We start from the raw sequence: 14,039 nt of genomic DNA, 5'->3' as shown, positions 1-14,039 counted from the left end.
TCGTAGGCAGCCTGGACAGGTGACACTTTTAGCCAAGCTGATGAGTGCCAGCTGTTTTCACAGCTTTGTCTCTCACACAGACACACATTCCTGCACATCACCAGTACAAGGCAGTGTCTGTCTCCAAAAATGCAACTTCTCCTGTGCCAAGCTGTGAGGATTTATGCAGCGTGCTTGCTATTTATACGATGCCCTGGTACAGCTTCCGGCAGTAAAAGTGGCACAGTGAACATGGCAGTCAGCAGGCTGCAGCTGTATGATGTGAGCAGCCATGAAAGCTTGGCCTTTAGAGTACACTAAGGGCAAGTATAAAGGAAAGCCACCAAAATGGCTGAAGTCCCATCTATATGTATACTTACATCACTGAAAAAAGAAACAGTAAGTGATTCTACGTGAGCACGTCCAACCTTGCAGTGTGTGTATTACATGTGACCTCTGACCTGCTTTAACTGAAGCTGTGTGTATTGCACTGCTGCTAATCATATTGTTTTGAACAGTGCATCTCTTTTTTCCCCTTTCTTCCCCATATCTGTTGCCCACAACTTCAGTTCCCCAATCAACACTGGCACACCCAACCTTGCTTCCCTTGCACCCTGATCAACATTCCCACCCAGAATATTCCAGACTAACCCTGCGCTTTACTTTTTCCACCCTAGACTATGAGAACCAAGCTAATCTTTGGAAAACAGTGCAAAATAAACACGATGTCTGTCGATCCTCCTTCCATCACCCAACCCTAGTTCAGGCCTGAAGGCATGCAGAGACAAAAAGCCACTTAGCCAAAAGCCATGCAAAGCAGCAACTGAAAACAGCTCTTAGTGTATGAGCTGATTTTGTAACGGCCATGTTGACCTTTTAAATCATCCACCAGGTGGAAAGCTAAAGCGCGGTTTCTATTCCCAAACTCACTAGCTAGTATGAATCGGTTCCTTCTACTGATGATCTGAGCAGTTTATTGGTAGGCGATTAAACATAAAGCCGAGAGATCTTAATCGCAGGCATACAGCTGAGGATTGTCCTATGTTGAGTTTTTCCTTGCTTGAAACAAAAAAAAACTGATCATCCATTTATTCATTTAGTGTCAAAGTCACTAGTTGTCTCACTGACAACAGATTTTGCTCGTCAGGTCATGTATATTGATTTGAGACTTAATAATAACAAAAAAAAAAAAAACCCATCAAGATCGGTGCATTTTCTTATTGCAATTAATCACAACTGACAGGTTCATAACCAGGTCATGGCACATGTTTGAAAAGGCAATTTAACACGCATTTAATAGCAAATGTACAACTAACAATAGAGAGTAAAATGTAAATGTGCATCGGAGCAGTGTAAAGATATGCAGGAACATCACACAGGCTTGTTATAAGCTCAGCATGGAGGCATGGATGTGCTTAAAACCCTGCAGATTAAACACCAGTCATAAAAACTCACACATAGTTTACAGATTTCACAGATTTTAAACGGGAGCTATACCTATACCTCTGTGAGGGGACTAAAATGTGCATGAAACCAGAATTGCTTGAAATTCTGCCCCCAACCCCCTCCTGCTGCCGAGCATCTGGCTCTCCCCTGAGATTGCACAGCAGTCCTGATCTAGCCTCCTCTCCAACACACACATTCATCCACTGACCTTAATACCAGCATATAGGAAAGAGAACACGACGCAAGATCTAAACAGCCCTGCAGCTTCCAGAGAGCATGCCTTTTTCCTCAAGCATCCAAGCCTTGTGCTCTCAGCTTCTCTTCCAGTCGTTTCAGTAAAAAACATGTGTGTATGTAGCCGAGAGGGTGGGTTATGGAGCAACGTGGAGCGAGGACTATCTGGATCGGGGACGACTGGTAATCCACGGGGACCTTACTGATCCCTGTAGTGACAAGCCTGCTACTTAATTAACCACAAGCTGAATAAGAGCCAAAAAGCAAGAAACACTAACAGAGAGAGCAACTGAAGAAGACTTTCATCATCCACAAGCGAGACATCGTTTTCATTACAGCAAAACAAAAATCATAATGATACTTGAAGGTTTTGTGGATTTCTTAAAATGTTATCCAATATTGCTTTTATTAAACATCTATAAAAATAATTGAAGACAAAAGTGAAGGCAATGCAGCATCTACACGCACACACACCGAGACATAGTTCTCCCACTCACATTCACAGCTACAACACGTCTCATGTATACACATAACACGTTCACACGCTGTTCTCTTTCACACATGCTGCATTCTCACTAAAATGAATATAAATCACACACATGGCCACAGTGACTGATATTAACTAAAGCAATCATGAATAAAAGCAACGCACTGCACATATGTATAATAACAGCATGTGTGATGAGCCTAGGCTCGATTTGACAATTACATAAGAACATTATGGCATCACTGATACCATCAGCTAGATCAGTTAGAGTGCAGTGGGATTACGGTATATCAATGGGGACAAGGAGGGAATTAGAAAAAGGGTGAGGAAGAGAGAGTGAAAGAGAAAGGAGCAGAAAGAAAATGAGTGTGAGTAAGCTCATTAGCTTGTGATAACTATGTGAATAATTCACTACGTCAGGATGTTGATTGAGTCTGAAAATACCACCTGCCTCCGTGCCGGGAATTACACGTTACATACAAGTGAAAAGATAAACAAAGGCAGAAAAAAAAACTGCAAAAAAAAACAAACCCTATTTTAGCAACACCTACGGTCTCAGAGTAGTGATCAGGGCTTGACTGATGACATTTTGAGGTCTGGTTAAGGTGAAGTGCAGCGACTGATCCTATAAAGCTGTTTAACAACATCTTGAATTGAACACGTGGAACAAAGCGGCGTTCCTTCTTAAGACACGGGGATAGAGAGAAGCTGAGTGAAAATCCCTTACCGCAACTGGGGAATGTTTGAAAGAATAATGACCCAGCAACATGGCTACTACATTACACTTCACTTGCATTCCAGTACGTCTACGGTCAGATGGCAGTCGGGGGACGATACACTCCTGACCTACTGAGCAAAGCATGAAAGGAGGAAAAAAAACCTTTCAGAAGGATCCAGATACCATGCTCTCCTACAAGGCTCATTATTTTTTACACGGTTCTGTTTCTATGTTGCTCTACGCAGCCACAGAGGGCTCGTTTTTGCTTCTTTACACACGCTGTGTAAGTTTTATGTGCTGGACAGATGAGGCATGTTGAGTAGGATATATAGAGGTTAGTACAAATGATAAGTAAAAGCTCAGATATGATGTACACATATTACTGATGTTTTTCAGTCATGAGATCACTCAGCAGTGACGGATTCTGGCAATGTCAAAGATTTTTGATCAAATTTGTGCAGTCATAGTGCTGGATTGAGGTTTTCTTCTTACTTACAGATAAGAAAAGACAGGTTTTGCAGGGCTGCTAATGTGATAAAGCTGAAACCGAAACACAGTTCCCTTGCTGCTCTTGTTATCCCTTGAGAGTAAGCTCATATACACTTCAGGTCTCTGCACATGCAAGAAAGACTGAAGACCGCTTGAAAGATCAAATAAGATGAGCATCTCTGCCCCGAATTTGTTTGTGATAGTGTGTGATAATACTGACACTTCTACCACACGAATCTACAGCCATGCTCCTACCTCCACCAGTCCTCCATATCCATGCACACACCGCTCATCTCTTCTGCACGGCTGCAAATGTAGGTCACACGCAAACAGCCACACATACCTGATGCCATTAACCCTGAGTCAAAGTGAGGCTCCCTTCCTGCACTATAACATCCCCCTGAGTTTACGCCTGCTGCGTGATTGAGGGGAAATAAATAAATATAGATGCTTTACTGAGGCTAAAAAGAGCTTGGGAATATATACTAGTTCTTCTGATATTTATTTAGATAACACTTTGCTATAAGTGAGCCAAGATTCCAATATCAAAAATAATAAAAGGGGGAAAAAAAGACGAAAAAACCCAGAAGTTATCTGCTGTCTGTGGCAGTTTTACTCTGCCCTCTCCATGGACTTTAGGGACATGCTGTACAGAACCATCTAGGAGATTAGAAGGACACAGACTTTAGCGTGTTACACGCCTTCTGTTCCACATCCAGGAACCTGCCAACATCCTGCCTTTTCTTCTGCGAGCATATAAACAGCCAAGTGCTTTACTGTTTATATTCCCAATTCCTGAAAATATGTTTACAGAACTGAACAAGCCTCAGAAACTATATATACACAATAACGTCAGCGCATCACGGACTGTGCCATACAGAAACAAAACCCATACTGCAGTTTTAGACTAAAAAAATTCATGTGAATCCCATCTGGACCTGGACCATGCAGACCGCTGGTGCTGACTGTGCACTACAGAATGCTTTTTCACATCCTGCTTCCATGCAATAACACATGGCACCAAGAACAGCTCGTTCTGTATGCCAGCACTGCAGTGCTAATTGAACTGAACAATGCCTGAACAAAGGCACATGCACTGTAAAGAGGAAACTCAGGACACAAAAAAAATGTATCATTAATTATGCTGCACATCGGGCCTTCGTTAAGATTCGCCACAGAGCTCAATATTTTACACAAAAAAATTAGTGATCTAATTAGTGACTGATGTGCCTGTGCCCTGTCTTAACCTTCAGGAATGCCTGAAGAATGTGCAGAATGTGGAAGCAGCCATTCAGCACTGCTCACGTTACACCACACACTCTTAATGTGCTGTAATCTAAACACACAGCACAGGGTTTAAAAACGGACACGGCCTCTTCGCTGAAGCTTGACCCCGGACCCGCAAATTTAAGTTCTTATTTGAAGAAGAAAACACAATGCCTAGGGCTCTATGTGCAAAGGAAGCCAGTGAGTGAAGTATTTTGCTCTCAGCAAGCGAGAGCAGCCTGTCTTTCAGGACGTACGGCTCACCTCTGAGGCAGCAGATGGTCCTTGGCTCGCACGCAGGCAGGTAATTCATTAAGAGCACTTTCAGAGCATATGAAGTATCTACCAGAAGCTCCCCAATTACCATATCACAGACAGTCATGGGGGGCATCTCTAGTGACCTGCTGTCACCAAAAACATTAGAGGTAGATAATGCAGAGGAAACACAGAGAGAGCTGTAAATGTTGCTTTAAGTGGGCAATTCACTTTTCAGCTCCTTCCATTTAGCAAATTGGGTTGTCTCTTTAAAAAAAATGCAGCCAGTGAAAAGTGATTACATACAGTGGCTGGCATGTCAACAAATATGGTCAAAAACACAAGGAATACAGAGAGAGGTAACAAGAGTAAACAAGTCAATTACACATGCACTGCCACCCCATTTAATAAAATAAGCTCAACCCTCTAGACAGAGGCACTAGATTAAAAAGACAGCAAGACAGAGAAAGAAAAGCAACCAAGGAAACACTAGACACACTGTAATGAAACGCAAACACAAAGAGCCCTAAAGAATGGCAGCTAAACATCACCCTTGTGTCCAAAATAAACAAACATCTCTCCAGCCCCCACATGACTTTTTACCACAAACAGTTCCTGCCACCCCAAACGCTCCCATTCTTTTAACACCGATCGCAGAAAGAGAAAAAAACAAAAGCTTATGTTACCGTCCCGCAGGAAGCCGTTCACACTCTCAGTGCTGGACTGCGAGTAGCCCTTGATGGCCCTCCTCTGGGCACTCATCAGGCCATTCTTTCGAAGGGAACGACTGCTGGGGCTGCTCACTGGTGTGGAGGTACTGTCCTTCTTTAAGAAGATCCCACTGAAGAAGCGAAGAAGCCTCCGCTCCTGGCCGCTGGAGCGAAGGCCAGCCGTTCTGAGAAAGCTTTCTTTCTCCACCAGGGGCTTCTCAGAGAGCCTGAGTAGATCACTGTTGTCCAGTGTGCGGTTTTTGCCCTTGGCACGGTCCTTGCGACTGGGTTCTTTCAAAGAGTCCACCTGAATGAGAACCTCGTCCGCATCTAGAGCGCTGCCCTTCTCGGACTCCTCGGCGGCTGGGTTCTGCAAGACTACAGAGGACCGAGGAGTCTGGGCCTCATCACGGCCAATGCAGCCAGAGCTGCTGTGATGCTTCTCTTTGGAGAGCGCTCGGAGCCGCAGCAGCTCTCCTCCTGCCCAGTGGCGAAAGCTGAAACTCCGACGTAGCAAGCTCGGGTGCCTCTTGGCCGGCGGGGTCTGGGGCGCTTGCTTGGTGGCACTTCCGTTCCCTTTGGCAAGCAAAGAAGCAATGCTGTTGTCCTTGGGAAGACCGCCACCCTCTTCAGATGCCTGATCCTCAGCACCACATCTGCTGACCTGCTCTTCAGCGCTCCTGGAAGTCTGGAGGATTCGTCCGATTTTCACACCCACATTTTCCCCATTGCCAGCTGCTGCTCTGCAGCTTCCCTCAGTCTCAACATCTTTAATTCCATTATGCTCATTCGTTGCCTTTGCGTGCACATTATTTCCCTGCAGCTGAGCACCATTTTCCATCCATTCAGTGCTGCAAGCATCTTCTGGTGATGTCCTGGGGCGCATTTCGTTCGAGTCCATCGAATTATCTTTCCGCAAATTAAGTGCCTTTCGAGAGATTTTTGACCTGCCAAGTTCCAGCTGTCCAGTGCTAAACGTTCTGAAGTTCCTGTATGCCTGTGAAGACAATTCATCTGTTTCATCCTCCACTTCTTTGACCTGTTCCAGGAGACAACTGCGCTGGATTTCTACCGAGCCTTCCCGACGATATGTGCTCACCTTGGGGTTCTCCAACCGTCTGTGCAACGGAGCAGCGTTACTGCCTTCTTGCAAGCTCTCCCTTTTCACTAAGGTAAGAGAGATCCTGTAAACAGTTTTCCTCTGCGGCGTGCCCCGATCCATTCTCTCCACACAATTCCCATCAAGCAGATACATTCTTTAGACACAAAAGTCATATAAAAAAAAATAAATAAATAGACTGACCTAGGCAGGATTAACGTGGTATCATTAAAGAGGGTTGAAAATGATTACAGGTCACACCACTCATACCACTAATAAGAATGATAAGAAGAATAAAAGAGTACGTTTCCCGCACCTTCTATTCTTGTAATAATAATAATAATAATAATAATAATAATGATAATAATTTTAATAATAATAACAATAAAAAATGAAGCAAATAAATTCAAGTGAATTTGTGTCAGTTAAAGCTAAAATACAATCGCGTACATGACGTTTAACTCTCCGGAGTGATGGTCACTTACATTAACAGCTTTACAAAAAAAAACATTAACGATCCAAAAAGAATAACGTCCCAAACTCCATGTGTTCTCAGAAATGTCTCTGGTCTAAGACAAAGTGCTCGCTCTGGTTAAAGATCCTGTTTCGTATCCCGCGGCGATGCTGTCCATCTTGCGAGAAAATATTACCCTGAACCGTGCGTCCCGGTCAACTGAGTGCTGTTGCCTTTTGTGCGCGCGCGCGTCCCCTCGCCTCGCGCCGCGCCGCTCGCTGGCTGGCTTTTGTTGCTCCACAGCCGCGTCCTCGGCCTGATTTCCGTTTCAGAAACACGCGTCCAAATTCAGTTTACGCTCTGCACAATGACAATGTTGAACAGGCGACGGCTGCAGCTCTAGATCCGTCTCCTCTCCCGTGCAGCAAGCGAGCGCTCTGTGAAACACGGATCCTCCAGTAAAAGTAGGAGTGAAGGCAAAAGCCGGACTGGATCTGGAGCGCGCGCTCACCGGAGAGCACGGTGGTGATGTTGCATCCGGCTTGCATCACCGATTTAAAATGAACCGCTCTTCAGATATTTATTACACATGTATTAGGCTGCATAAACCTTCCCCACGTCCCCGATTTACAGTTTATGAACACACAGTCCTGTGGATGAATCGGAATGAGACACGGATAGATAAACGTGACTAAACGCAGCGCTGGAGAGTTCTATAAAAAGGGCAGCCAGTGAAAATAATATATTCCTGTTAAAGGCTGAATTTTTTCAGTTGGAAAAAGTACAGAAAGTAATCTGACAACAAAGCAGATGAAACAGTAAGAAGAGCACGTGATCCGCTCCGGGATACACAACCATCCGGTGCGCGTGCGGGGCGGGGTTTATCAGTCTCCCTGTCAATCAAATGCTTTTGAAGGCAGCCGGGCTCACCTGAACACTGTTACTGTCGGAGATAAGACGAGGTCCTGAGAAAAGATCAGAATAATCATTTACATGCTGTGTGCTCTTACAGAATAGTCACAGTTTCACGTGGGAGTAGTCACATGATTATTTTATTTTTACACACATCATAAGTTTCACATATTTTCATGTGTGATGTCACGTCCTGTTTCTTTTTTTTCTCTCAAAAATTCTTCTGAAGCACTACATGTTTTCATAAAACATGTAGCACCCTTTTCACAGACCAAGATAATGATTAGATTAGATATACATGTTTAATACTTTCTGAGGAATTTACATTTGTTCCAGCAGCAGTGTTACACCCAGGAGCTAGATACATAAAATACACACAAAGTAGTGTAGTACTGTCAATATGGCAAGAATACATAGTGAGGGCTCACAGCATGACATACAGGGGAGTAAACAGTATCAGAAAACCTGCAACAATCAGCAAACTGTCCAAATACACTCAAAATAAGAAAATTAACCTTCATTAAGCGGCCATCACACACACACACAGCGCTACACTTTTATCAGTCCTCCAGCCCACTCCATATTGCCTATTGCCCCTCTCTCACCAGAAGAGGGAGGTGTCTGTAATACAGCTTACTCTTTTAATCTCCCCTCAAAACCCTCTGTCTCAGTTTCGCCTGACATTTGTGGAATCATTACGGAGATTAAGTGTGGATTAGGGAGGGGATATTTAGCACTCATTCTCACCCGGCTGCTTTCTCTTTCACGGCCCCTCCCTGCCCAAAAGAGCACCACCTGCTCAAATGGGCCTCCATCATGAACAAGGTCCTTCCAGCATCCCATCCCCCCCTCCATCACACAAGGTACAAGATTCAGGACGTGAGCTAGGCTTTATTTATAAAACAGTACAAAGGCATACAAAAAAAGAAAAGAAAAAAGAAAACCAATCCTAGACATTGCCTGGAAGAAAGCACTAGAAAATATTTGTACACATTTGTAGGTGTTGGGATTCGTTAGGTTTTTAATTAGGCCAAGTCACACAGAGTGAAAGGATTTGTAATGTGACTACATTAAGACAGCATTATGTAATAAGTGTTCGCTGTGTTCCACTTTACACACATCAGCGGTGTGAAACACACACAGACCATTGTTATGTGTAAATATACAGAATATTTCAGTAAGAGAAAATCCAGTGAAAATGCAGAAAGAAATGTAGAAAGCAGCTGTATACCATATTTGAGCAACAGAAAGGAGACTGCAGGAAAAGTCATTAAAGACACCCATGAAGAGCAAGGTAAATCATCTTCACTTCATGACGCATGGCTGCCTTAATAAAGCTGGATTTATACTGTCCGAATTACGTTCCGATTTTGCTTTGCAGAATAAAAATCTCACATTGTTTAAAATTCTAATGTCTCAGAATGACGACATGCTGACCGCTGCCTAATTTAGTGCCATCACTGTGAAAGTCAGCTATGACGTAATAAACTTCTCAACACATTTTGATTCAAACCTCACAGCTCACATAAAAAGCCATCACCGAAAGGACATCACAGTATGATGTTACAAATACAGCAAAAGGAACATGATAATGGCCAAAAGAACACTACAACCACAAGATCTGTTTGAAGAATGTTTGTTTTTCCCCACTTTGGGTACGAGCCCGGATCGTGTGACTGATGATGTAAACACGATGCAGTGGTACTCTTTAATCACAGCTTTATCATTACAGGAGCTTCACTGTACAATACGACATGGAGAACCAGTCAGCTGGGAGTACGATGGGATCATCTAATGTACTGTGACGAGAGCACTGAAATGGCAGTCGAAATCCAGCCTGCTTCTGTAAAACTGTAAAGAAATGCGCCTGTGGTGATACAGCACAGAGTGACACAGTTATACTGTATTGTTCTGGATATGTGCATCCCTTACGTAAGGGAAATGGCAGTGGGAAACAGCAGTATAAATAACATAACTAAAACAGTGGTAGGTGAAGTCCCCATCTCCTGTGCACACTTAAGTGTGCAGGACATCGGGTACTCCAAAAACAGATTTTGGAACCGTGTGTTCGCTGGCCATCAGCTCCAGAGATGGATATAACGCAACTTATACATGGTAGATGATCAACAAACACGGATGAATGATAATGTGATCACCTTCAGCATGTCCAGTCCTCGAAGGCACAGGGTCTGGGATATTGATGTGTTAGAGAAATCACAACCCAATACGCAAAGTGGTTCTATTTATTATTGAGTGCTTCAGAGTTATTTTTATTTCAGCACAGCGCTCTGGAATCTCCATCAAAAACATCCCACTTGGTCGACTGAGTTGAATGGGTTTCATCCCAACCACCATTAGGAGTCTAAGTGGAAAAATGTGGAGATTATCTGCGGTGGGAGTAAATATTCAAAATAATATTGCACACTTTTAAATAATGAGCATAATACTGGAACATGTTCATAAAAATAAGTGCTGAGGGCATCTGTGTAATTTATTTTACATTTAAAAGCGTCCTTGCTGCAAAATCTTTCTGACCCCCTGCAGTAAGATACTTTTTTATAGTTTTTTTTTTTTTTTTAAATCTAATTTAGAAAAGATTTTCTAGCTTTTATATCTCACCAATGTTCATAATTTACATCAACATTCAAGTATTGATTATTGTATATTTCCTATATATGGAAAACTAATCCAGTGATATCCCTAAGCTTATCTAAGCTTCACCGTGAGCCTCAGACTGAGCAGATCCATCCAAAAGCATATGTTGCTATAGTAACAAAGTGATTGTTAAGATTGGTTTCCTCCAAAGCACAGAAACTGGTGAAAATGAGCTTGCAATAAGCCTGGCTTATAGCGTTAGCTCTCTTTATGCAATCCAAAATGAAAGAGTTATATCGGTCACGGCTGAGGGCAAGCGCTGTTTTGGGGCTCGGTGCGAGGGATGGAGTTTCATTTCTTTTGAGCAAGAGCTTCCTGAGTTATGGGCAAAGCAATACTGCATACTGCTCTGGAAATATTTCTTTAATTTACACATTTATTGTTCCTACTGTTGCACTGACTATAAAGATATAACAAGATATTATGAGAAAACGTCTGTTCGAATAATACAAGCAATCCAAACTCCGGCTTGGAACTGATTTAAAAACTTTTCACGGGAAAAGTAACCACCGGCAGTTACATAACCAGGCGCGTGTACATTTAGGTTGCTTTGCCTCACTGTGTGTCCCTTTCTTATTTCTTCATAATGCAGTGTTTCAACAGCGTCCCGGTTTCTTTTGTTGGAGCTGCAAACCAATGACAGGATCAGTTTCACATAATATCATTATTTTCTTCCAAAGCAGCTCTAATTGCAGAGAAGCAAAACCATGAAACAAGCAAGATTGCAGCAAATATCCTACACAGGGGGATGCAAATTATACACCAACCTACACCGCCGAGTAACTTCAAACACAAGCAGCCCTTTTATCCTAGTCAAAAGCCTGAGATGAGCAGGGCATATGCAGAGTAACGCCAGAGCTGTGCTACTCCAGTTAACAGTTTTTGACACTGTAGTTCACTGCTGCATTTTAAGAATACTTCACCCTAGTTAGGAATGCAAAGCAGGCACACTCTGTGTTCAAAGCACTTCCATGAAATATATACGCAGGTAATGACATCAGGAATGTCGATGTGTTTGGACATCAGAAGTGAATTGTATACGCTGCCTAAAAACAGTGAATACTTGAGGGAGTGAAAAACAAATTACTGGACTTATGCAGTTATGTAAACGAGGTACTCGGTCAATATAAACCTGAAGGAGAGAGACAATGATCCTAACACATCAGAGCTGAACACTGTGCTCTGAAATAACGTCGTTTACTATCCGCCTCTAAGAGCACGCAGTGGTGAATATACTCCAGTGTTATTTACCTCGTGCCTTTATTCATGACCCAGAAAGACAAAATCGTGTGAAAATTACAGTCCTAATCACTGCTTTAAAGAAATGTGAAGTCTGAAGTGCACACTCAAATCAAGGTGCCTTGTTTCCAGGCAGGAGACTGAAGCTCTGCAGTCTGCAGTAAATACAGTATTAGAGATCTCTGTATGAGATAAGCGGCATTAATATGAATGTATTATAATAACTCCGATTACAGTCATGTAGACGCTCTGTCTAATGCTACAATCACACATACCGTACTTCGCAGCAACACCGAAAACAGAGATCATTAATTTTCTGTACCAGGTGACTAGATGTGGGCGTGTCCAAGTTGAGAAAAATTTAGCAAACATGGAGCCACTCGCTGCAGCGACTATCAAAGGGAGTGAAGAGAGAAGTGCTTCTCTTTCACCTCGTATATGATATGATGCAGATATACACTGGTGAATTTTATTTATAAATGCCTACCCTCCAGAAAGTTTCATTTTAGCGGCAAGAAAGCTGATTAGAAATGCTAGTTGCACCAGCCACTGATAAACGTTATTACTATGGCAACCAGCAGTAGAAACGCAATGAAAAATGGCTGCATGCGTGAACGTAGCTTTAGATGCTTGCTCTCAGGGCTGTGTCTGTTTCTCTGGTGTAACTAGCATCATTAGACATACTGCTGACAATGATAAACTTGGTCAGCTCACTTAGGCAAATCATTTGCTCAGAAAAAAACAGTTCAGATCATTATACTAATATATAAACTAATATATAAAATGAAGTATTGGGCCACCAGAACAGCTGTGGTGCTCTTTGGCCTCTGAAGCTGTAGGGATGAGCGTCACTCTTCCAAATAATATTCCCTCGGTTGGCGTTTGGATTATTATGGTGTTCTTTCTTCTCTTACACATCATTCTCCCACAAGTGTCAAATAAGTATTAAGTGCGATTTGGTGGCTGTAGCATTGGGAAGTTCAGCGTTTACATCCTCATCAAAGCATTCAATGAGCCGTCGTGCCCTGTGGACTGGGGTAAGGGGGTGGAGTCATCCTCAAAGACAGTGCTCCCATGGTGATGGAAATGTTTCGCTGTGATCAGTTAGATTGACTTGGTATTGATGTGAATTCACGGAGAACAAAATCGTGCCTGTAAAATTCGCCCGGCAGCAGAACAGAGGCACCAGACTCGCTCGCTGCAGGGGTCAAACAGTCAGGGCTGGATCATACACATACACTCACTCACTCACTGAGAATTATGACTCATCTTATTACATCGGTTTTATCCCGGCATCTCTGTAGACCTCTCAAACGTCTGTTTGTATGTCTTTGTAATGAGGGTTTTATTCAGTACAACGCTACTACAACATCCATCTCCGGATGAATTGTTCTTCCTGACGGTCTGATCACGTTTCTCTTCGCTATTCTGTTCTACTTCACATATCACACTAATGCAAGAGCATCAGTCATCGAATATATGCTTTTCAACACCAATTCCATCCCTATTTACTGTCTTCCTATCGATCTAAATGCAGATGTCACTTCCTATTCACTTCCATCCGATCGAGCGGTCTTTGTGCCTGCAGCTCCTGCCGCCGTGCCTCTGTAATGAACCTGCTTTCAAAGTCAATGAGATCATTTCCTCCTTCCATCGTGAGCCATAATCAAGGTCACCCCACAGAGCATGGTAGGAGGTTAACGGCTTAACTATGTTGTGTAGTCCACCTGTCTGTGAGCTGCACTTGTTAGGTTTCTCCACTCGTTTTAGACTTTTCCCTTCATTACCCATCTGGTTCTGCACGTGACACTGCTGAAAAATATTTGTTTTGTAGACGATGTAGAATCTGTTCTTCCTAAAGCAATTTCTAATGCAAATAAATTCAAGCACAGAGCTGTGGATGAAGGCGAGAGTGATGTAACAATCACGTTTCTACTGACCAAAAACAAATCCATAATGAATTAAGGAAGGACAAAGACAAGGCCATGACTAAACAGACAGACTGGAGTAAGATTGAACATATGAGAAGTTTGTATTTACATCGACAAGTACGTTCACTATGATCTGAGCAAGATGGAGGTTTATCTTCTCTTAAT

General features: G+C 42.9%; 1 protein-coding gene across 6 annotated transcripts in view; it reads right to left on the bottom strand.

The window, feature by feature from the left end:
- agap1 (ArfGAP with GTPase domain, ankyrin repeat and PH domain 1) overlaps window positions 1–14,039 on the bottom strand; it is a 134,644-nt gene that overhangs the window by 86,203 nt on the left and 34,402 nt on the right. Inside the window, exons 1-2 of one of the 6 annotated variants that reach the window (XM_058402729.1) lie at window positions 7,169–7,614; window positions 5,561–6,840 (exon numbers count right to left, since the gene is read on the bottom strand). The exons of 2 other annotated variants lie outside the window; for them this stretch is intronic. In XM_058402729.1, the coding sequence (XP_058258712.1) occupies window positions 5,561–6,840; window positions 7,169–7,194 (1,306 nt within the window). In that variant the 5' untranslated portion in view covers window positions 7,195–7,614. Of the gene's footprint in view, window positions 1–5,560; window positions 7,615–14,039 lie in introns of those variants that run through there. 3 more of the 6 variants (XM_058402726.1, XM_058402727.1, XM_058402728.1) reach the window with 3 other exon arrangements.

Source organism: Hemibagrus wyckioides, linkage group LG11 (genome assembly GCF_019097595.1).
Source record: "Hemibagrus wyckioides isolate EC202008001 linkage group LG11, SWU_Hwy_1.0, whole genome shotgun sequence".
Taxonomy (NCBI): Eukaryota; Metazoa; Chordata; class Actinopteri; order Siluriformes; family Bagridae; genus Hemibagrus; species Hemibagrus wyckioides.
Note: the sequence above shows the minus strand (reverse complement) of the source record. Positions and strands in the feature narration are given on the sequence as shown.